We start from the raw sequence: 23,708 nt of genomic DNA, 5'->3' as shown, positions 1-23,708 counted from the left end.
GGCAGGCAGCTGCCTGTAGCCGGCACTTCCCCGCCTGCCCCGGCCCCTGATGCCCTCGGGGACTGGGAAAACCCAGCCCAGCGCTGAATTCGTCCCACCCGGCTGCTGCAGGATGAGCTCCTCCCCCGAGGTGTCCCCCAGGGAAAGCAGCCCTGGGGCTCGTGCAGGGAGGAGTCCCCATTCCTGGATGGGGACCTTAATCCCAGCCTGTCCTCGGGCTGACCCCAGATCCCCATCCCTGCCATTGTCCCCAGCTGGGCGGTGACACCGAACAGCTCCTAACTGGGAGACACTGGGACGTGGGTGCGCTCCCAGCGCCTGCTGTGTCAGCTGCTTCCCAGTCCCAAACCAGCAATAAAACCTTTCTGGGGCAGGCATGTGGCCACAGCACAGGGACTGTGCTGGCATCCCCCCCAGGCCGAGGTGGCACTGTGTCCCTGTCCCCTGCCCTGAGCCCGGGGACCAGAGCGATGCCCACCCTGCAGCAGCCCACGCCAGGACGTGCAGCTGCATGCTGGGGACAGTCTCAGCTCGGGGGTGGCTCTGGGTGATTATTCCAGTTCGGTTCCTCGTGCCCGTGGAGCTGCAGAGGAGGAGCAGGCAGCAATGCCACCTTTGCCACGCAGCCACAGGGGAGGCTCAGGGGATGAGGCTGCTCGGGTCTCCACCCCCTCCTGCCGCCCCAGCCCCGCTCCCATCCCAGCCCGGCCTTTCCCGCACGCAGCAGCTTCCCTGTTGTTTTCTGGGCTTGTTTGTTTGCTGCTTCTGCTGACTCGGCGCAGCCCTGCTGCCCGCCTGACTCATCCCACAGCTCGGGGCACGGCACGGCTCGGCTGCATTCTGCACACTCACCTGTGTCCCGCCGGGCTCACCTGTGCCCTGCCAGGCTCCCCTATGCCTTGCCAGCCTCCCCTGTGCCCTGCCAGCCTCATCTGTGACTCACCAGGCTCACCTGTGTCCTGCTGGGCTCTTCTGTGCCTTGCCAGGCTCCCCTGTGCCCTGCCAGCCTCATCTGTGCCTTGCCAGGCTCACCTGTGACCCGCCAGGCTCCCCTGTACCCCACCAGGCTCTTCTGTGCTTTTCCAAGCTCCCCTGTGCCCTGCCAGGCTCTGCCACAGCCCACAGCCCACCCCGGTGTGTGGCAGAGCTCCCACCAGCCCTGCCGGGCACAGCGGGGCTGGCAGGGCCAGGCAGAGGGAGCCACGGTGCCCCCCTCACCCTCCCTGTGCCAGGACGGATGGCATGAGCACCACAAGGAGCCCCAGAGCCGCCTCCTGTGCCCACGGGATCCTCCCGAAATGTCCCTCGGGATCAGAGGGAGGTCTGTGGGGTTTAAAGGCCTGTTTTGGGGCCGGGGCTGCTCCCGCGGGGGGTTTTTCTCAGCTCTCCCAGAGATTCCTTCTCTCCCCGCAGCTCGGCCGGCCCCAGCGCGGCGGCCGCGGGGGCTGAGCCCGGCAGCGCGGGGATTTCGGGGAGCACGGAGCTGGAACCGCTCCCTGGCCGGGCCCCCGGCATGGATGCGCCGTTCCGGCACGCCAAGAGCAGAGCCTTCGTCTCCAGCGCGGAGCTCAGCATGAAGCAGGGAGCGGCGGCCGCTCCGGAGGCTCGCTCCCGCTTCCAGAAGGTCTCGCTGGTGTCGCGGCGCCTGGAGAGCACCGGGAGCCCCCGGGGCCGGGACGGGAGCCCCTCCCGCGTGTCCCTCCTGCTGCAGGCCTGGGAGAGGGAGATCGTGGAGAAGAAGGGCTCCGGCCCCGCCGGCCCGACGCACCGGGAGCACTCGTCCTCCGCCAGCCTCCTCAAGGACTTCACGGCGCACGGCCCCATCTTCTCGCAGGTCTATGCCCCGGCGCAGCGGCCCCGGCGCCAGGACGAGCGGGGGAAGGGGGGGCCCGGCGGGGACGGCTCCCCCTCCCCGGAGGTGCCCGTGCACCGGGAGAGTTACGTGCACGGCACCCTCCTGCCCACCCGCCCCGCCGAGCGTCCCGCGGGGGCTCCCGGGGACGGTGCCGGTGGCCCGTGTGCCACCAAGCCCGGGCACGCCGCTGCCTTGCCCAGGGCCCGGCAGGTCACCGTGCTGAGGACCGGCAGGGACGCGGCCGGGCCCGAGGGACGGGGGGTTCCGAATGGGACACGCGACACTGCCGGGGCCACCGCGGCCTCGCCGCACCGGGACAGCCCCGGGCAGGGGGGCAGCGGCTCTGCCGCGGCCGCGGCGGGCACGGAGAGCTCGCCGGGCAGCACAGAGGCCGCCGGGCTCCTGGCCGAGGGATCCCCCGAGGAGAAGGACTCAGCACAAGCCGAGCCCACGGCGGGGAAGGCAGCTCCGGGGGCCGGGGACAGGCCTGGGGACCCTCAAACCAGTGTGAGCAGCCCCCCGCAGTGTCCCTCGGCAGGCGCTGCTGGCCAGGCTGCTCCGGCTGGCACAGGTGAGGGAAGCGTGGCAGAAGTGGATGGCACCATTCCAGCCACGCCAGCGAGGACAGAGAGCCCCCCGCGAGCTGGCAGCACCCCCGAGAACCCCCACCCTGAGGTGAGCGATGGTCCAGAGTCTGCATCCGAAACAGCAGCATCAGCAAAGGCTGAGATTGAGCTGGAGGGGGATGAGACCATGGGAAACGCCCAGGGCGCAGCCCAAGAGCCTGAGAGCATCCGAGAGCCCCCCAGCGAGCCCCCAGCCCCCGAGCCCCGCGCTGAGAGCCCCCCGGACGCGAGCGAGGAGGACCCCGAGCTGCTGGTGGACATGGAGATCTTTGTGGACACGCTGCGCAACATGGAGCCCTCGGAGATGCGGAAGGCGCCCAAAGCCCCGCGGCAGCCCCGGCCGTCGGCGCTGAGCCGCTGCGCAGCCCTGCCCCCCATCCACGAGGACCGCGTGGCCCCCCGCGCCCCCCTGTCCCTGCCCCAGGCCCTGCGGGAGCTGCTGGCGCGGGGCCCGGCGGGGCGGCCCCAGGAGACCCCCGAGGAAGAGGAGGAGATCGAGAACCCCTACCTGAGCCCTGAGGAGCGGGCGGCCGCGGGGAGCCGCCGTGCGGTGCCCAGGGATGATGACGGCGTGGCGGGCGAAGGGTGGGTGGAGGGGGGCTCTCTCCTGGGGACACTGGGAGCGGATGAAAACGCCAAACTGGTGGCCGGGGGCCCGGCCGAGAGGAGCGTGCCCTTCCGAGGGAACGTCCTCAAGGGCATGGCGCTGCTCTCCCACTTCCTGGAGCAGCGGGCAGCCGCAGCTGATGAGGGCAAGCCCTACTCCCGGCTGGACAAGAGCGTGCTCTACAGCCGCTTCGTGTCCCCCGGAGCCGCCCTGCTCGAGCTGCCCGACGGCAACGGGGGCTCGGATTTACCCTGCCTCAGGGAGCACAATGGGCTGGGCCCTGGTGGCCGCTCTGGCCCCGAGATGGCCGTGCTGGAAGCCCTGAGTTCTGGCTCTGTCCCTGCTGTCACCGAGGAGCCGGAGAGCAGCGTGACCCTGAGCCTCGACCATGTGCTGGTGAGTGAATCCCAGTGATTCCAGCACTGGGGAAAGCTCTCCTCCCCCGGGGGTGTGGGAAGGGAGTGGGGGCTGGACCCTGGAGCATCATTCCCTGCTCCCAAAATACGGCTGGTGCTTCCCGTCAGAGAGGTCATGGGGTGAAAGTGCAGGCACTGGGATGGGTGATGGGAGCATACTGGGATGGGTGATGGGAGGGCACTGGGATGGGTGATGGGAGCATACTGGGATGGGTGGATACGAGGTCAAGGGATGGGAGGATGCCACCACGGCTGCTGGGAAGGTCCCGGGCAGGTGACGGGAGGGTCGGGGGCAGACGGGAGGCTGATCCCCGGCAGGGCAGGAACGCTCGAGGTGTGGCTGCTCGGGGCGGTGGGAGGGCCTGGCAGACGCGAGGCTGCGGCTGCGGCTCCCTTGGGCTGCAGGGAGATGGCTGCTGCCGCCGAGGTCCCCCCGCGCTCCTCACCCGCCCGTCCCCTGGGCTCTTCACAGCAGGAGGATAAGGAGGGCTTGGAGAAGATCAACACAAGACCTGGCAAGGTACAGGGAGGGCGGTGGGGCCGGGCTGGGCCGGCACGGCGCGGTGTGGCAGCACTCCCCAGCCGTGTCCCCCTTCCCAGATCATCCTCTACTCCGATGCCGGCTTCGCGGGGCACAAACGGGAGATCTGGGACGACATTCCCGACGCCACGTCCTGGGAGCTGTCACACACCATCTCCATCCGAGTCATCCGAGGCGGGTAGGGACAGCGGCGGGGCTCGGACACCGCGGCAGGGCTCGGCCGGGACTCGTGCCGGGGATGTCACAGCCCGGGGATCGGGAGGGCCCGTCCTGCCAGTGCTAATTACCGCGGCGGTGGCAGCCCGTCCCCACCCACACTCTGCCCCGGGGGCACCGGCGGGGCTGCGGTAACGCCGGCTCTCCCCCGGTGCGGCCCCCACGCCGCTCGCAGGTGGGTGATGTACGAGAAGCCGCGGTTCCGCGGGCGCAAATGCGTCCTGGCCGAGGGGGACGTGGAGATCGACAACCCCTGGACGGCGTACGGGGACAGCGGGGACAGCGGGGACAGCGGGCAGCCCCGCGGGAGCCGCCCGTTCCGCATCGGCTCCTTCAAGAGGGTGGTGCGGGTGAGTGCGGGGACCCCCGGAGCCCCCAGCGCCCTCCGGGCAGAGCCGCGGGAGCCGCAACGCCGCTGTCCCCGCAGGATTACCGCACCCCCGAGATCAGCCTCTTCGCCGAGGAGAACGGCGAGGGCGCCCGGCTCCGGTTCAGCGGCTCGGCCGAGGACACCCGCGAGCGGGGACAGGCGCTGGCCGCCGCCTCCATCATCGTCCACTCGGGCCTGTGAGTGAGGGACCCTGGGGCTGGGGGCTGCGGGGTGGGCTCTGGCACAGACGGGAGCGGGGTGTGACGCCTTTCCCCATTCCCCAGGTGGCTGCTTTACTCCAAGCCTTTCTTTGATGACGATCCCTACGTTCTGGAGCCGGGCGGGTACCCCAACTTAAAGGCTTGGGGAGCAAAGGACCCATCCATCTGCTCCATGCATCCCATCAGGCTGGTGAGTGCTGGCTCCTGGGGTGCTTCCAGGGGTGCCAGGGCTGTGTCCAGGTGTGAGTGAGTTCTGCTTGTGTGGAAACAGGCCAAGCATGGCTTTGGAAAGTGCTCCTGTGGGTTAGGGGTGAGGGAAAGCTTCAAAAGAGTTTCTGGAATGAAAATGACCCAAAAACCAGCTCAGGCTTTAAAGGGTGGCAGCAGATGTCCCTGCAATGTCTCCTCCTGCCACCACAGCCTCACTGGGGCTCCTTCTCCTTCCAGGGCTGCCCCGTCGTGGAGAGACCTGGTGAGCCACAGGTGAGTTCTAGGGCAGCTCCCAGGAACCCTGGGCTGGGATGGCCCTGGGACCATCCTCACCCTATCTTGTGCTCTTTCTCACCTTCCTCCCCTTTCCCCTGTCCCCAGGTGCTGATCTATGAGGCTGCAGCTTTCCAGGGCCGCAGCTTCACCATCAGCAGAGACATCTACGACCTGAAGCGCCTGCCCGAGGCAGCGCTGCCCACCGTGGGCTCCCTGCGTGTGCTGGGCGGCTGGTGAGTGGCACGGGGAGGGCAGGGCTGGCATCCTGCCTGGGAAGGTGATGGCCACCCCTGGGAAGGGCTGTGGGGCTCCTGGGAGAGAGGCTGTGGATGGTGTCCCCATGCCCCAGCACGTGGAAATCCTCTGGATGGGCTTTGTCTCAACTAGGAGTGCTTTAAGCCCTCGCTTGGGAACAATGGCCAAGCTGATGGGAATATGGGCTCTGGGGGCTACGTGGAAATCCTCTGGAGTCCTCACGGCCCGTGTCTGCCTGTGCCACAGCTGGGTTGGCTACGAGAAGGAAGGTTTCCGTGGCCACCAGTACCTACTGGAGGAAGGGGAGTACCAGGACTGGAGGCAGTGGGGCGGCTACAGCAAGGAGCTGGTGTCGCTGCGGCTGATCCGGACGGTGAGGGCAGGCATGGGAATGGCTTGGGAATGGATTTGGTGTGGGCAGAGAGAGCCAGGCACCCTCATCCCATCCTCACCCCCAAAGGGAGCCGTCCCTGCCTGCATCAGGCAGCTGGGCATGGCCTGACATCCCCCAAACTCATCCAAACGAAGGTTTGGCAGCTGCTCCCACGCTCCCGGGGCGCCCGAGGCCAGGCAGGAGCTCGGCTGTGCGTGTGCCCAGCCCACAGCCCCTTCCCCTGACAGACCACGGGGCTCGGGGGGGGCTCCTTCTCCCCACAGGACTTCTCTGACCCAGCACTGGTGCTGTTTGAGGCCATGGACTTCGAGGAGGGCGCGAGCGTGGAGCTGAGCGAGGCGCTCCCCGACACGCGGCTGGCCGGCTACGGCAGCGTCACGCAGTCCATCCACGTGCTGAGCGGCGTGTGAGCGTGGGACCGGGGGGCCTGGGGGGCGCTGGGGGGGGGAATGGGCCAGCACTCACCTCCCCCCTGCAGGTGGGTGGCCTACGAGGGCCCCAACTACTCCGGCGAGCAGTACATCCTGGAGAAGGGCGTGTACCGCAACTGCGAGGACTGGGGCGCCACCGACTGTCACATCTCCTCGGCACAGCCCATCCTGCAGGTGAGGGGACAGCCCCTCCTCACGGGACCCCCCGGGCCGGTGGGTGTCATGGCCAGACTCCCACCAGCCCCGCTCTGCTTGCTTCCAGGTCAGGGAGCACAACCTGCACTTCGTCTCCAAGGTCAGGGCTGGCGGATGGGGAGGGGGATGCAGCCCCTTGTGGGGTGGTGGTGATGCTTTGCCCCCTCACTGAGCCCCCTGCTCCCCTCCCCAGGTCCTGCTTTTCTCAGAGCCCGACTTCCTGGGGGATCACGTTGCCTTTGAGGAGGACCAGGAGGCCCTGCCCGAAGCCTTCACCCCGCGCTCCTGCAGAGTCCGCGGGGGCAGGTGGGGTGTCGGGGTGCTGTGGGAGGGATGGGTGCCCTCCGTGATGGCTCTGTCAGCCCGGGAATGCTCCTCCCCACCAGCTGGATCCTGTTCGACGGGCAGGACTTTGCGGGGGAGCAGCACGTGCTGTCTGAGGGCGAGTACCCCACGCTCAGTGCCATGGGCTGCCTCTGCTCCACCGCCATCCGCTCCTTGAAGAAAGTTCCACTGGTGAGTCCCTTCCCTTCCCTTCCCTTCCCTAGCAGAACCTTCCAGAAGGTTTTTCCCCTCTCACGGGCACCCCCAGCTCTGGCTCTGCACCCCAGGAACTCTCACTCCCCCCGTTGTCCCCAATCCCACAGTTTTTCTCGGAGCCCTCCATCTTCCTGCACGGGCTGGAGTGTTTCGAGGGGAAGGAGATCGAGCTGAACTCCGAAGTGCGGAGTCTCCAGGCTGAGGGTTTCAACAACCACGTGCTGTCCGTGCGGGTCAAAGGAGGGATGTAAGTGAGCCCTGCTCCCCTGGCACCCCTGGGTGTCCCCTGCCCGCCAAGGGTGACGTGTCCCATGCCACCCTGTCCCCACAGCTGGGTGCTGTGTGAGCACGGTGACTTCCGAGGGCGGCAGTGGCTGCTGGACTGCACTGAGATCACCAACTGGCTGACCTACAGCGGGCTGCAGCACGTGGGGTCCCTCTACCCCATCCGCCAGGTGAGGGTCACCTCTGGGAGGGGACAGGGCTGTGTCACCCGTCAGGGTGAACCCAAAACCCCGGGGCACGAGGCTCACACGGAGACAGAGCTGCCAGCCCCGGGCTGGGGGAGCTGGGGAGCAGCAGCCCGACAGCTCTGACACGGGAAAGGTGCCACCAGCTTGGCACTGTCACCTCAAATTCCTGTCCCCCACCCTGGGAGTGGCTGCCTTTGTGGTGAAACACTCCCCGTGGGCAAGTGCCTCGTAAAACCCACGGCATCCCAGCGCGGTGAGCCGTGCCCGTGCCAGCTACGAGGGACAGGTCACGGCCACAGCCACTGCCCTGGGGACACCTGGGGGCAGGACAACGGGGAGAGCCCCCCAGGGGCGCAGGATCTCCCTTCCAGAGCCCCAGCCAGGTGAGGAGCTGCAGGCAGCCGGGTTTTGGGTGCAAAGCAGGCTCCTCTCTTGCAGAGACGGGTCTATTTCCGCATCAGGAGCAGGGAGCTGGAGCTCTTCCTCTCGGTCCCCGACGACGTGGAGGAGATGAAGGCAGGGCGGGTGGTGGTCTCCAGCCTGAGCGAGCAGAGCAGCTCCGTCTGGTACTACGAGGACGGGCTGATCAAAAACCAGGTCAGGGCTCAGCTGGGACAGCCAGCGCCACTGAGGGAACCAGGGCAGCCCCTGGCAGGACTCCTGCTGGGCACTCCCCACCCCACAGCCATCTTCAGCGTTTATAAAAGCTTCTCCCAGCCTCTGATCCCAGCCTTGTCCCCAAAGATCCGGTGATTCTCCTCCCTGAGTCTTCCCCGGAGATGTGAAGCCATCTCTGCCTTCCCTGAGGAGTTTCTGTCACTCTCATCACCCCCCTCTCGCTGAGGGGTTCTTCCTGCTCATCCCCCTTCCAGCGCAGAGCCAGCTGCACTAGAGGGCAACCCCTGCTCCGTGTCCCTTGCAGGTGGCCCCCACCATGAGCCTGCAGGTCATCGGGCCGGCCGGGAAGGGCGCCAAGGCCGTGCTGTGGTCCGAGACACGGCTGCCACGTCAGACCTGGAGCGTCGACTCCCAAGGACGGATCCACAGCCAGATGTTCGAGGACATGATCCTCGATGTGAAGGGTGAGCCCCCAGCCCTGCACAGAGGCTGCTTTCCCAGGGATGCCCAAAAACGGGGTGTTTGCATCAGGAGTGGGGTTTGCCCTCCCCAAACCTCGCCCTCGCTCTGCAGGCGGCCGAAGCTACGACCGGGACCACGCCATCGTTTGGGACATGGCTGATGAACGACCCACGCAGATCTGGGACATCCAGGTGCTGTGAGGGACAGAGGTGCCATGGGGCACAATGGGGACATCCTGCCAGCGTCCCCACCCTGGGGCAGGAGGCCTCAGACCCCACGCACGCTGCATCCCAAGCACATCTCTGCCCCAGCTGCTGGTGTGAAGGGGGACCACCAGCCTCTCCAGCACGGGGGGACCATCCCACCTCCCTCCCGAGGAGGCCTGAACATGTCCATGAAGGATCCCATGGACACAGCCAGCGTGGGACCCTCTGGAGAGCAGCAGGGCCCCTCCCCTCAATTCCTTCTTCCCCCTGAACTGTATTTATGTACGTGTGTAAGATACAGCCCTGCCTGTCCGGGCCAGCCCTGCCTGGGTGGTCGGTGTCCTTGTCCTTGTCCTTGTCGTGCCCAGAGCCTGGCAGTACCCCTGCTCCAGCCCCAGGCCTGGTGCTGGTGCCAGGATGGGATCCCAGTGCCCTCTAGTGCCCACGGGCACAGGCAGCTCCGTGGCCATGGACCTTGAGCAGGGAGGCACCGGGCAAGCCGTGCCCTGGGAGCACCGGGGGCTGCGGGACCCCTCCAGCTCCAGCTCTGGGGGACCCCAGCCTGTGGCCTTGGGGTTCCCCCTGTGGTGGCACCCCAGCTGAGCTCAGAGCCAGCAGCGCTCCCTGTCCCTGGTGGCTCAGCTCACCCATCTTCCAAGGGCCCAGGACAGAGGTTTTGCCCACCTGGGTGGAGAGCAGGAGCTCCCCGGGGATGTGACTCGGAGCCGGGGGAGCACGGGGTGGGAAATGGAGAAAATTGCTCTGTCCTCGCTGCTGGGGAGAGGACACGGCTGCCAGCAAGAGCCTGCTCTGGTCACTGCGTGGGGGCAGCGACCGCTCATCGCCCTCGCAGGGAGCGGCGGTGACAGCGCGGGGGGCGCCGGGGGACATCAGGCGGCTCCGGCCGGCTGGGCCTGCCGGGCTTTCGGCAACAGCACCAACAAACGCCCGTCTTTTGCGTGTCCCATTGCCCCAGTACCCGTCCGGGCAAGGGACAGGCAGCCACACGATGGACTTAAATGCTAAGATCAGCCCGGCAGGAAGGGACGCTGAAGAACGTGGAAGCCTCTCAACATTGCAGAGCCCCCCACGCACACCCAGCTCCGCTCGGGGCCGCGTCCGCGCCTCACAGGAAGCGCTGCGTGTGCGCTCACGGCCTATATTAACCCTGCCGGGCTGTGATTGGCTGAGGGCGAGAGCTGGCGGCGTCGGATTGGCGGGGAGCAGCAGCCCCTGACGCGGGATTGGCCGGGATTGCGCGCGGGCCGCCTGAGGGGGCGCGCGGGGCTCCCGCCCGAACCCGCGGAGCCGCCGGGGCCCGTTCGGGGACCGTTCGGGGACCGTTCGGGGACCTTTCGGGGACCGGCCAGGGGGACCCCTCGGGGACCACCCAGGGACAGGCGGGGACCGCCCGGGGACCGCCCGGGGACAGCCCGGGGACCGCCCGGGAGGACAGGCAGGGGGACAGGCGGGGACCGCCCGGGAGGACAGGCGGGGAGCGCTCGGGAACCGCCCGGGGACCGCTCGTTCGGGGGATGCTCGCTCGGGGGTCCCGGCCTTGCTCCCCCCGGCTCGGGCCCGGCCCCCCCGACCCCTGCATCCCCGGGACGGGGCCGGTGCTGCGCCCCTCCCACAGCCCCGGTACCGAGCCGGGAGAAGCGGAGACGAGCCCTGCGTGCCGGCACCGGCGCGTTTATTGCTCCGCTCCGCAGGACGCGGGGACACGCGGGGAGCGCAGGAACGGGGGCGGTGCCGTCCTGGGGAGGGGCTGCGGGGCTCGGGGGACTGCGGGGACCCTCGGGGGGCTGCGGGGACCCCCGGGGGCTGCGGGGACCCCCGGCTCAGCGCAGCTGCAGGAGCAGCGCTGCCAGCACCCCCAGCGCCGCGGACAGGAGCGGGGCGCTGGCGCCGGGCGGGCTCACGCTGCTGCTGGCGGTGGCGTTTCTCGGGGCAGCATCTTTCGGGGGAGACGCCTCCTCCTTCGTGGCCTCCTCCTTCGCCAGGCTGAGGGTCTGGGGAAGAAAAGAGCTTTAGATATCCCTGCCAACCGCAGCACGGCGGTGAAAGCACCGAGACCGCTCCCAGGATGGTCCTGGGGGCAAAAGGAGTGCCCACAGTGCCCAGGCAGGACACACAGCCTGCTGTCTGTTTCCCTTCACACTCCAACTCTGGGGCTGTCCCAAGGCGGGGAGAAAAGTGAGCTCTCCCTGGAATCGCTGCCCTGCTGCAAAGCAGGGCCTTTCAGAAATCAGGGGGGAAGTGGAAGCCGGGGAGTGGTCTCTGCTCGGCGAGGAAGTGGTGAGAAGGTGTCGGGCCACGGCCCTGCAGAAGAAGAAGAGGTGGGGTGTGGGGAACGCCCGTGCTGGGAAAGCGAGGGGCAGGGGAGGAGGGGGCCCCGAGCCCGGGCTGTGCAGGCGGTGTGTGAATGCAGCACGGCCGGGCTGGCCAGCTCAGGGCTGGCTCTTTCCCTCTCTAACACTGCTGGAAAAGCGATGCCGTTTCCCTCTGTGAAGCACGCTGCCCTGCATCCCTCCTCAGGGTCCCTCCGGAGATGGGGAAGGACAGGAACAGAGCCCAAAACTCTGCTCTCTTTGCCACACTCTTGTTCTCTTTGCCTGCTTTACAGAGGGGGAATCCCAAAATGTAAATGCAGCTTGTGGAGGCAGCAGCAGGTCCCAGCTGAGGGCAACTTCATGAGTGAAATAAGCACAGACAGATCTGGCCCCGTTACTAACATCTTGTAGGGGAAAAAAAAAAAACCATCCCAAAAGCTGCCCCAAAGTGCATGGTGCTCCCCAAAATTGCTGGTGGGTTCCTCCCTCACACCCAGGAGAGCCCCAACGTCCCTCAGCACGGCTGTCGGGCCATGGAGCCGCCCAGCAGGAAGGGAAATAACAGCCAGAGGTGAGAGGAAACCACAGCCGTGTGTGCCCCTCCAGCTCAGCATCCCCACTGCAAGAGAGGCTGGAAGACGGGCTGGAGAACCCTGCCAGGGTTAGAGAGGGTGGAAGAGGGGCTGGAGAGCCCTGCCAGGGTTAGAGAGGGTGGAAGATGGGCTGGAGAGCCCTGCCAGGGTCACAGAGGATGTAAGATGGGCTGGAGAGCTCTGCCAGGGTCACAGAGGGTGGAGAGCCCTGCCAGGGTCACAGAGGTGAGTGCTACCCTAAAGCTAAAGAAAAGCATTAAAAACACCCCGTGGAAGAGTTTGCACCTCCCAGAGCAGGGCACAAACCCCTTGGCGAGACCGCAGCGCTCAAAGCCCAGGAGAAAACCCCAAGCAGAGGTGTCCGGGCTGGGCAGAGCCGGGAGCCAGGCTCCCTCCTTACCAGGCACAGGGCGAGCAGGGCGAGCAGGGCGAGCAGGCGGGCGCGCTGCGGGGGCGGCATGGCCGGGCTCTGCCGCTTCCCCTCCGCTCCCAGCCTTTTTAAGGGCGGCCGGGGCGCCGCGCACCAATCGCGCCTCCCTTCCCCAAAAAACCGCAGCTCGGGGAAGGCGCAGCCGCTGCCTGCGCCCGGGGGAAAAGGGTGCCAGACGTGGCGTGGGCTCGGGAGATGCTCCTCTGCATCCCCCCTGCTCCCTGGGATGGCAGGGACAAGGGACAGAATGGAGCAAATTTCAGATTTTAGATATAGGTTGATATATGTTAGATATATGTGGATATACTGGATATATGTTGATATATATTAGATATAGGTTGATATATATTAGATATAGGTTGATATATTTTAGATAGATGTTGATATATTTTAGATAGATGTTTATATATATTATATATAGGTTGATATATTAGATACAGGTTGATATATATTAGATATATGTTGATATATTATATATATAGGTATATAAATATCTATATATAGATTTTAGATATAGGTTGATATATGTTAGATATATGTGGATATACTGGATATATGTTGATATATATTAGATATAGGTTGATATATTAGATATAGGTTGATATATATTAGATATATGTGGATATACTGGATATATGTTGATATATATTAGATATAGGTTGATATATTAGATACAGGTTGATATATATTAGATATATGTTGATATATTTTAGATAGATGTTTATATATATTAGATAGATGCTTATATATTACATATAGGTTGATATATATTAGATATGGGTTGATATATTAGATAGAGGTTGATATATATTAGATACAGGTTGATATATAGCAGATATAGGTTGATATATATTAGATAGATGTTGATATATATTAGATAGATGCTTATATATTACATATAGGTTGATATATATTAGATATGGGTTGATATATTAGATAGAGGTTGATATATATATATTAGATAGATGTTTATATATATATTATATAGATGTTGATATATTAAATGTTAATATATTAGATAGATGTTGATACATATATTAGATATATGTTGATATATTATATATATAGGTATATAAATATCTATATATAGATATTTTCAGTTCTCCTGGAGTCACCGAATAGAGCTTAAAGACTAAGTGGCAAATAAGATAAAAGGATGTAAAGGGATGAGCACAGGATGCAAACAAGGCTGGAAGCAGTGGAGAAACAGGCAAAAAGGACTACAGCGGGGTTTTTGGAAGTATGTAAAAGAACAGCACATCCCCAAGGAAGAAGTTCAAGGAAAGGCTGAAACTCTTCAGGCTCTGCTTCTCCCTGGGGCCTCTCTGTGCTCGCACCCACCGAGGAGTGACTGAAACCCTCCCTGGAGCACCGGGAGCGTTGGCAAATCGCAGCCCAGGCTGGCGGGAGCAAACCTCCTTCCCTCCAGGTGGAGCTGGAGCCAAGGCATCCCTTGGGATTTCAGATCCTGAGCAAAGGGGGAAACGCTTCCTCGGACCCCCCAGCTCCGCTCTGCAGCTCTCTGAGCTCCCCCACCCTGCAGCGCAGGAAACAAGAGCGACCTGGTTATTTTAATATAAAAAACATATAAAATATTTTATTTTAACAGGGTTTGCAGTGAATAAAGGGACTGGGAGGAGCTGAGAGTACACAGCTGCTGTCTGGCTGCGTGCTGCTGGAGCGCATCGCCGTGAGCTCCCCGCCGGCTTCCTCTTCTGCAGAAAAAAAATCACCCAATTTAGCTCGGCTTTGCTCTTGGGGCGAGCAGAAATTAAAGCCTCTGAGCACAGCCGACATCCCCGGCAGTGCCCAAGGCCGGGCTGGGCAGGGCTGGGAGCAGCCCGGGGCAGCGGGAGGCGTCCGTGCCAAGCCGGGGTGGGATGGGGTCAGCTCTGGGGTCCCTGGAGCCCAAACCCCTCTGTGCTTCTGCGCACCCCCATCAAAGGAGGCAAAACTGGGGGGATAATCGGCCTGTCCCGCTCACCTCCACCTGCAGAGCAGCGCAGGGGCAGCGGTGGGGCGGGGGGCAGCCGGGAGAGGCTCCGGGGCTGGCGCCGGGCGCGGGGGACAGCGCAGGGCACCAGGCGAGGAAACAGAGAGCGGGGAGCAGGTGAGGGAAGCGGGAGGAGCTGCGCGGCGAGAGGAGCCTCGGGGCAGGCTGCTGGGTGTGTGCGGAGCGGGGCTGAGGAGAAAAACGGGACCGGTCCCGGTGTCCCGGGAGAGCGCGCGCGGTGCAGGCTGGGAATTGTAGTTCTGTGGAATACAGCGCCCGCCACGTGACCAGCGCCGGGCCAATCGCAGCGGCTCCCGCGTCGCCGTGGCAACCGGCCGTAAACAAGATGGCGGCGGGGGGTGAGTTTCCAGGCCAGGCCTGGCCGTGTCCCGGGCCTGGGAGCCCCTGCAAGGCACCCTCCGCTCCTGCTCCGGGGGACAGCACCGGGAGAGAACGCGGGGGGTAAAGCCCTGAGGGGTCTGGGGGTTCTGGGCCAGCAGCTTTTGGTGACGCCCCCGTCCAGAGCCGTTCCTGTGGCTCCCCTCTCGCACACACAGCCAGGAGCCAAGGGGTTTCCACCCGAAAAGTCCTCCCTGCTGTGGGAGACCAGCAGCCCTGCTCACAGGTATTTGTGCTTTCAGGTGCAGCTCACGCTGACGTGGAGCTCACGTCCTCCCTGGCAGAAAAAATCTCTCTGTTGGAAGAAAAGATAGAGAAACAAGCACAAGAAATCCAGCTGAAGGTAAAAGTCAGCCTCTTGCTGAGCCTGCTCTGTCCCCTGCCGCAGGAGTTCCACCTCTCGGAGCTTGTGTGGGCTCAGTTCATCTGTGGCCTGCTGTTAATTACCCAAATGAGCCCTTTACAGAGCAGCAGAGCCGTGGATCAGGCCTTGGGCTGGCAGAGGGGACAGTCCCTGCTGGGATTCCTTGCAGCACTGACTCTCAGCACCCTCAGCAGCTCTTTGGCTTCAGAATTTATTTTTTCCCTCCTGTGGTGGTGCAGCCCTCCTTTTGTTTTTTGAAACAGCAGCTGCTCACACAGCAGAGTCTTCCTGGATCAGCCCTTTCTGCATCACTGACTAGAATAAATACCCTTTAAAATCCTAGAAGAAATACCCTTTAAAATCTTAGAATAAATACCCTTTAAAATCTTAGAACAAATACCCTTTAAAATCTTGGAATAAATCCCATTTTTTTGTTTGGTTTGGTATTTTTAAGAAGTGGCTGCAGAGATGCTGGTTTAGTTTCTGGATCAGCCCCTCCCCGCAGGTCTGAGCAGGAGCCCCCAGTGCAGAGGGAGGACTGGGAGCTTCTCCTGGAGCTCTGTATTTGTCCCAGCCCTCACCTGAGTCTCCTGAAGGTGTTTTTGGGCTGATCCAGCCCTGCTGATGTGCCAGCTGTGCCTGGAGCCAGGAGCTGACCCAGGCCATTGCTCTGCCCCTGAAGGACAGGAGGATTGCTGAGCTGCAGGAGAAGATAAAGACTCTTCAGGAAGGAGAAGGTAAAAGTTGTTCTACCTTTGGCACCTGTGGGAGAGCTGCAGAGCTCTGGCAGGGCAGCAGAGAGGCCTGGGACAGCTGGATCCTGGAATCCTGGAATCCTGGATGCTGTCCTGGGCTCTAAAATCCAGGAGCCTCCTTGGTGAGAGGTGGCAGCCACACACAGGGACCTTTCCCCAGGGCAGAGCTGCACTTTGTGGCTGCTCCTCTGGTGCAAACATCATTTCCTGACCTGTTCCTGTGGGTTTCTGCGTTTCCATGGCTGTGGGGCCAGCCCCAGGCAGCCGAGGGCGGTCAGAAGAGCAGCAAACACTGCTCAAACAGCAGGAAAGCAGCTGGGAGAAACCCAAAACCCACTGGGAGCCTGCACAGGATTCCAGCCTGACCGAACTGAGCCCTCAGTGAGTCACTGGAGGTGTTCTGCCCTGGATGCAGCAGCTTTCCAGCCCCAGCTGGAGCCCAGCCACGTTCCCTCAGCTCCCTGTGTCAGGGCCGTGCTGAGCTCTGCCTCTCCTGAGCTCTGAGCACAAGAGTGGCTGTCCAACCACGGCCACGAGCTCTGCAGCTCCTGCTGCAGCCGCTGCCACCCCGCCGGGATCCAGCTGCAGGGGACACCTGCTCCTTCTGGCTCCTCCAAGCCATTGCCACTCCGTGGTGGCCAACAGCAGCCCTCACATCAGCTGCCACGGCACAGAACTGCCCCGGGGCTGTTCACAGCTGCTTTTTAGCCTGTCAGCACCACTGTCAGACCGAGCAGGGGGAATTGGCACGTCCAGCCCGGTGTCCCGGGGCTGGGAGGTCGCTGGGCACAGCTCTCTGCCCCGTGTGACACAGGAGAGCCACAGCTCTTCCCGGGGGACAGGAGCAGCAGCTTTTCTCTTGCAGATGTTTCTGAGCCGTGCACCTCAGGAGAGCTGGAGGTGAGGTGCCTTCAGCTGCAGAGGCAGGTGTGGGAGATGGAGGTGAGGCTGCTCTGCTTGCCCCGAGCCTCCCCTTTGCTTTGGGGTCACTGCAGTCCCAGCCTGGCCTTTTCCAAGCTGCCCCTTTGGTCCTCACAGCCCTTCAGCTCTGAGAAGGAGCAGGCTGGATGTGAGCAGGAGAAGGTTTTACACACCCAAACCCCTGTGCCTCCTGCCAGCTTCATCCCGATTTCCAGGGCTGCAGCTCCTGCAGCCTTGGGAGGTTCCTCTGACTTTCCCCCTCCCTTTCCTTGCTGTCACTGCCCTGCCAGGGCCAAGCAGCCCCAAGACAAACCTGCTCCACCTCCCCCAGGCACAGCTGACCCCTCCCGGGCTCCTTTTCCCAGTTTTGAGGCTCTGGCTCTGCTCCTGCAGCGGTTCCTGAGTGACTACGGTCTGCTTTGGGTTGGAGAGGCACGGGAGCTGCTGGAGGACACGGAATCCACCCGGGATGGAGAGGAGCTGCCAGCAGGGAGCCTCTGCAGGCCGGGTAAAGCACAGCACGGCTGCAGCTGCTAGCCCAGACCAGGCAGAGTAGATCAGCACCAAAACATCAGGATTTGGGTCTCGAGAATTTGGGATTCCAGGCCAAGATCTTCACACCAGTCCCTCTCAGGGACGCAGACACGGAGCAATCGAACAGGAGCTCAGCAGAAGGTTTAATTTTATGTTCCTGTGGTCTGTACACCCTTCTGGGGAAGAGGAGAGAGCCTGATGGCTCAGCCCTCAGGAGGAGAGCTCAGAGCAGCTGTTTCCTGCAGAATTCACAGACCCTGCACCTTTGAGGCTTGACTGCTCTAATGACATTGACACAGGGCGGGTGGAAAACGGAATCAGGTGCTTTGTGTACACAGGAGCTGTAGTAACCTACCCACAGAGCTGGCTCCAGCAGGGACTATTGTTTGCTTTCCTCCCAGCCACCATGTGAGGGTTTAACTGGGACCTGGCTCTGCTGCCTGGGGCCCAAGCAGCTTTGGCACTGCCTCCTTAGGGAGTGGTAACAGAGGAAAAAAAGAAAATTGTTGGGACTGTAAAGCCAGTGCTGCTTCCTAACCACCATGGAAATGTTAGACTAGAGCTTCCCTTAGATGCAGGAGGGGGGAGACAGAGGGAGATCAGCAGAAACAGTTTTGGTTTCAGCTCACTGACCATTTTCACATCATCCTTTAGCAACTCATAAAAAAAGCAGAACAACCAAGGACTTCAACTCAACTAAGACCTTCCCTCTCATTTCCTCTTCTGACTTCTTTCCTCTGTCTCATCACAACCCTTGCCCTGCTTCACCCCCAGAGCCCCAGACAAACATCCTGGCAGAGTCCCTGCCCTGCTGCAGGCAGCTGCCTCTGTTGACACTGGCACCTCCTCAGTGGTGATCCACTGACCCAATCTAATCCAGCAGCTGCTGCAGCTCCTCATCCTGCACGGCACAGGGACAGCACAGCCCTCCCGAGAGCATCAGCGAGCCTGGGAGCCCGGTGTGGGCTCCAGGAGCTGCTCAGGAGCTGCTCTGGGGCTCTGAGCTGCAGCCCCAGCTCTGCATCCCTGCCCTGCCCTTGTGGTTCAGCACACACCCCGGGGACCTGGCAGGGCTGTGCCCCAGCAAAAGGCTGCAGCACGTTCTGCAAACCTGTGAAAGGCAAAGCACAGGCAGCCCAGCAGTGTCAGGGCTCAAACACAGCTCAGATTCAAACAGATAAATGTCCTGCCCCTAACTCTGGTCCCTCTGCCACAGGTGAGGCCGTGCTTTGCAAACAGCAGATTGATTTTGATTTAATCCTGGAGAACATCAAGGATTTGAACTCGCTGGTGGCAGAGGGCGTTTCTCAGATCGAGCACACGGCCCGGGGGGCTCGTTTGAGGTGGCCAGAGCCCCTCCCTGTGACCCTGTACCGAAATGGGATCACCGTGGGACACGGAGCCTTCCGGCCCTACCAGCACCCAGCCACGCAGGTATGGAAAGGGCTGAGAGGAGCCAGAGCCATCCTGGAGCCATCCTGGAGCCCTCACTGAGCCCCAGCAAAGGGCATGGGGCTCCTGAGCTCATCTCAGTCGTGCAGAGGAGCCCAGCTCCATCCCCACAGTGCCTTTAAAGCCTTGCGTGTCCCGTGCAGTCATTTCTAGAGATGCAGATTCTGTGCCTTTGATGCAGACCTTTCTGCACGGCCACAGCACCACAAACAGGAGCTGCCCAGCAGAAAAAAAAAAAAATAAAAAAAAAAAAAATCAGTCCAGAGCTCAAGAGCAAGTGACCAGGAGCTCTGCTGTTGTTTCAGCAATGCCTGCAGGACATCATGGATGGTTATTTCCCCTCCGAGCTGCAGCCTCGCTACCCCGACGGTGTCCCCTTGCAGGCAAGTGCCACAGGCAGCTCTTGGGCACGCTGGGTTCTGCTGGGTGGTGCCCAGGGAAGGGGAGGCTGAGGTTTGTGCTGCTGTGCAGGTGTGTCTGGGGCCGGGGGGGCACGGAGGGCACCTGCAGCAGCCGTTACAGGAAGCCTTTCAGCAGCAGGGCTCAAGGGTTCCTGTGCCTCACTGAAGCTGCCCTGGAACAAGGCTTCTGAGAGCTCAGCAGGCTCTGTAAGAGAAGCAGCACACGCGGGAAATTAAGAGCTATGTCACAAAAAGGAGGGGGAAAAAGTTCTCAAGTAGTTCCCCTGAAAAGCTCGTAACGTGAGAGTGAACAGTACCTTTTACAGAGGATGTCGTGAGTTTGTTTTGCCACAGTTTAAATGGATTTGGCCACCTGAGGTTCTCTTGGGCCCCAGTTTTTGATTTCTCAGAAATGGCAAAGAGCCAAAGCCACATTTGCGGGCAGAGAGCCCCAGAGGACTCAAATCTAGGTCTTGGAGTGCACCTGCAACGTCAGCAGGCACAAGCAGAGGCTGGACATTCCCTGTGCCACGGAGAAACCAGGGCACAAGTGCCCGAGCAGGACAAGGTCAGGCCAGCTGGAGCGAGCTGTGGGGTCAGGAAGTCACATGGAAAGGGGATTGTGCAAAGCTCTGGGGGCTGAGGCTCCCCAGAACCTGTGCATCCTCGGGCTCGTTGGGGTTTCCAGCTGCTGTGGTTTGTTGGGCTCGGGGGCAGCAAGAGGAGCTTGAGCAACAGTCAGATTTGCTTACAGGTCACTGACAGGAGGGACGTGGTGTTTCAGGAGCCAGACCTTCCCGGGAGCTTTCCTGGCCTTGGCCAGGTGGTGGGTACTTCAGAATCCAGCAGAGTGCAGGAAACCTCCAAGATCCCAGGTAAAATCTTGAACCTGCCTCGAAAATGCTGCTCCTTCTTGAGGAGGAGGATTCTTAAACCTTGCCAGGGCAGTGCAGGTGGTAGGAGGGGAATGTGAGGGTCTCAACCCTTCTGGGTCAGGGGCTGGTGTTGCCTCAGGAGCTGGGAGGCAGCAGCACACACAGCATCCTCTCAGCATTAATCCTGCTGAAGGATGAGATGTGCCAAGTAATAAAATAATAGAAATTCAGCAGGTTTCCAAAAACATATCTGCCCTGTGCCTTTCTGAAAGGCCAAGCTTGCTTCCACCTTCACCACACCAAAGGATGCTGAGGTAACCCTGCAGGCCTGGGGGGAGAGCTGCTTGCAAACACTGCTCCTTTCAACCAGCTCATTCCAAAAACGTAGATACCCTCAAGGCAAATTTACCGTAACTGCACCGAATTTGGGACAGTTTCTCTTCAGGCTTTCACAACAGAATATGGGACATCAAAGGCCACAGATTCCTCATTTTGCTTCGAGATACTTGCAGTCTGTGTAAGCAGTATCTGACAGGGCTGGGAAGTCAAACAGAGACAGAAATCAGTGGGTCTGTGGGTGCATCACTAAATAACCCACCACATGTTTCTCACCACGTGAGAAACTGCTGCCTGCTTCCATACCACTGTGCTCAGTCACCTCAAGGCTAAGCTAAATATCCAAGCAGCAAACTAAAGAATTGTCCAAGCAGAAAGGAATGGACTCCACAAATACACCCTCACAAGGTGAAAAATGTCCCAGTGTGTAAAAACGGTGATATTCCAGTTCTTCAGAGCAGAGCTACCTGCTGTGCATCCCAGCTCTGCACTGCACAGCTCTCACTGTTGATGCTGACAATCAAACATTTCCTGGGGCACAAAGTGGGACAACTTCAAGGCAGGAACCTGAGAGCTGCTCTGGGTCTCGCTGGGCTGCGAGAGCTCTCCCTGCCGGCTGCTGCTCTCCCCTTTCACCAAACCTGCCTTTTCTGCAGGCAAAACGTTTGTCACAAAGCTCTCACACAGACTTGTCTCCCCTCTGCCCTGCTAGGTCCCAAAGCCTCCTCGGAGCAGGCTGCCGAGGAGCTTTCCCAGCCCCTGAAGCACAGAGGGAGCGCGGGCAGCGCCCGAGGCGCGGCTGGAGCAGCAGCCCAGGTGTGAGGGGGCTCCCCTGACACCCCAGGAGGAGAGCAGGGGTGATGCTCTGTGCTCAGCTCCCTGCACAGCACCCACACCCCCTCCCTGGGCCTCTCTCAGCTCCGTGGAACCTCCCAGAGGGGCTGCACCCTCACCCTGACCCTGACCCTGACCCTAACCCTTGCCTCGTGGCTGTGCCAGCACTGGCTGCTCTCCACTCATCTGACACTCACCTGCTTTGCTTGCAGGGCTCTGATGGGCAGCAGAGCAGCAGGGAAATCCTGGTGGAAACACCTGGGCTGGCTGCCCTGGAGAGGTACAGGTACAGCCCCCCTCCCCCTGCCCTGTCAGGATCTCCTCTTCCTCCTGTTCCATCACTGCAGGTTTAGTTCAGGGAGTTCAGTTGAGGAATGGACTTTCCCCTTTTAGACCTTAGAAACAGACAAAAGGCCAAGTTTGGTCCTTTGGAAAAACCACTGAATTTTTCATGGCAAACATGCCATATTTTACATCTCTAACAAAAAGCTTCTGTTGTTCAAAATGTCACTTATTTATGTGAAAGTTTTCCCGACAGCAAGCCAAGGCCTAAGAGTTTGTCACCACTGAAGGAGCTCTTTGCAGTCATGTTAAATGGAGAACCCCTCCAGGAAACTGTGGTGGGAGGCCTCACCAGCAGCACTTTTCCACTCAGTCTTCTGGCAAGCCAAGACCCAAATAACTAATGAAAAAAAAAACCCCAAGCAGATTATTTTTAATCAAAGTAGGGCGAAGCACTTACCAGACAGCCCTGGTTTGAAATGAAAAAGCTAAAAAAGGCCCATAACCCTCCTGAAGGCACCTTCAGGCTGGGAGAGCACAGCAGCAGTTTGGGCTGTGGGTTGGTCTGGGTGCTCAGACACGGCCTCACTCACCTCGAGGACATTCCCAAACACAACTCTGCCCTGCTCTGGTCACGGAGGCTCTGCCTGCTGCGTGGAGCTCCCTCCTGGGCTGACAGGGCTCTCTGGCCCAGGGTGAAGCCAGCTGAGCAGGCTGGAGCTCCTGAGCTCTGCACCCTGCGCGTCAGGTCCGAGAGCGGGGAGCAGACGTACGAGCTGAGGATGCTGCTCACGGACACCATCGGGGACCTGCGCCAGCACCTGGCCCACATCAGGTACCCAGCCCTCCCTCCCCTCCCTGCCTGACTCTGCAGGACCCCAGAAAAGGGTTCTTGACGTCCTGGAGCTTCAAACATCAGCCTGAGCTGGGTCACAGCCCTGTGCCCACCTGACACTCTCCAGGCAGCGGTGTCCTGTCCTGAGAAGCTCAGGGCATTTCATAGCCACCTTTGCCACACAGCAACAGAGACAAACTTCTTCTGTCCTCCCCAAATTGCCATCAGATCCAGGCCCATCGCTGCCTTTGCCTCCTCCCAGCACTCACCCAGCTGCTGCCAGCCTTCCCAAGGTGCTGGAAGCTGAGCTGCAGCCTTGGCTTGGCTCAGCCAGCTGTGTCCCAAAACACCTAATGCTGCACAAGGGCTCCTCAGCCTCCTGGGGACAGCTCCAGATGGCTCAGGGCCCCCTTTGCTGTCCCCTCTTGCCACTCCTGCTGCAGGCCTGGCCTAGTGTGAGCCCGGGATGAGCTCAGTGCAGGTGGGATGCACGAGCCTCCTTCCTCCCCAGTGCAGCTGTGCCTCTGGCCAGGCTGCAGTTTGGGCTGGAAGCTCTTTTTTTCTGCTCTTGCATAACCACAGCTGGATCAGTCAAAACCTTGGGGAATCCCACGAGCAGGAGATTGTGCTGTTCTTTCCTAGGGGTGGAAACTCGGACTATGAGATCATCAGCACCTTTCCCCAGAGGGTGTACACGGACAGCTCCAGGAGCCTGCAGGAATGTGGGCTGGTCCCCAGGGCCTCCCTGCTGCTCCGCAGGAGAGACCCCCCCCAGCAGCAGGGCAGGGGGCTGCAACCAGCCTAAAGCTGCTCACCCCCAGCTCTGCAGGGAGGGAGCTGCCTCTCACCTTACCCGACCTGCCCTGGCTGGGAAAAAGGGAGAGGTTTTCTTTCCAGATTCAGTTTCACTGTGCCACTGCCTGGATGGAGAAGAGCTGGGAGCAGCCTTTGGCAGAGGGGCCAGCCCAGTCCTGCTGTTCCCCAGCACAGGGACACTTCCACCAGCTCACCTGGGCTCCAGGCCTGGCTCCTCACCTCTGTGCAGGTTACACAGGCTGACCCCTGCCCAGGGGAGCCTGCCAGCCTCACCCCAGCACTGGGCAGTTGTTTGCTGTGCCCGGGGACTGGAGCAGCAGGATGGACACACAGCCAGGGGCAGTTTGCTTTCTGCACACAGCTGCTCCCTACAGATCTCACCTGCGCTGGCAGCAGGGCACAGACAGGCTCAGTTCCACGGTCTGTGCCGGAGCTAAACCTGAAGGCCTTGAGCCATTGCAGTGCTGGGGCTGAGCCAGGCTCGGCTCAGCCGGGAGATCCTGCTGCTGGCTTTCCTGTACGTGCACAGCTCCTTCCCTTGGACAGCCCCCAGCTGCAGCGGGGCCCCGGCTCCAGCCTGCCTGGAGGTACCCGCCCTCCTCCTCCTCCTCCCCGGCTGGATCTGCAACAGGACACCGTGTCA

General features: G+C 61.4%; 2 protein-coding genes across 2 annotated transcripts; both read left to right on the top strand.

Annotated features, from left to right (window-relative positions):
• The first annotated feature begins 1,513 nt into the window (after positions 1-1,513).
• On the top strand, positions 1,514-8,906 carry CRYBG2 (crystallin beta-gamma domain containing 2). Its single transcript, XM_041463173.1, has 19 exons — positions 1,514-3,484; positions 3,977-4,024; positions 4,105-4,223; positions 4,437-4,611; positions 4,689-4,828; positions 4,916-5,042; positions 5,300-5,335; positions 5,444-5,571; positions 5,840-5,966; positions 6,251-6,393; positions 6,466-6,592; positions 6,681-6,713; positions 6,807-6,919; positions 7,000-7,129; positions 7,261-7,400; positions 7,485-7,608; positions 8,065-8,223; positions 8,549-8,708; positions 8,818-8,906. The coding sequence occupies exons 1-19, from the start codon at positions 1,514-1,516 to the stop codon at positions 8,904-8,906; spliced, it is 4,089 nt and encodes a 1,362-aa protein (XP_041319107.1).
• Positions 8,907-14,607: 5,701 nt separating this feature from the next.
• Positions 14,608-23,685, top strand: UBXN11 (UBX domain protein 11). Its single transcript, XM_041463172.1, has 11 exons — positions 14,608-14,620; positions 14,726-15,003; positions 15,707-15,761; positions 16,645-17,208; positions 18,451-18,668; positions 18,992-19,069; positions 19,842-20,043; positions 21,298-21,484; positions 21,659-21,752; positions 21,861-22,249; positions 22,892-23,685. Exons 1-11 carry the CDS (start codon positions 14,608-14,610, stop codon positions 23,052-23,054), a joined length of 2,241 nt encoding a protein of 746 aa, XP_041319106.1. The 3' UTR covers positions 23,055-23,685.
• The last annotated feature ends 23 nt before the right edge of the window (positions 23,686-23,708 follow it).

Source organism: Pyrgilauda ruficollis, unplaced genomic scaffold (assembly GCF_017590135.1).
Source record: "Pyrgilauda ruficollis isolate IOZ18807 unplaced genomic scaffold, ASM1759013v1 scaffold162, whole genome shotgun sequence".
NCBI lineage: Eukaryota > Metazoa > Chordata > Aves > Passeriformes > Passeridae > Pyrgilauda > Pyrgilauda ruficollis.
This window is presented reverse-complemented; position numbering and strand designations above follow the sequence as displayed.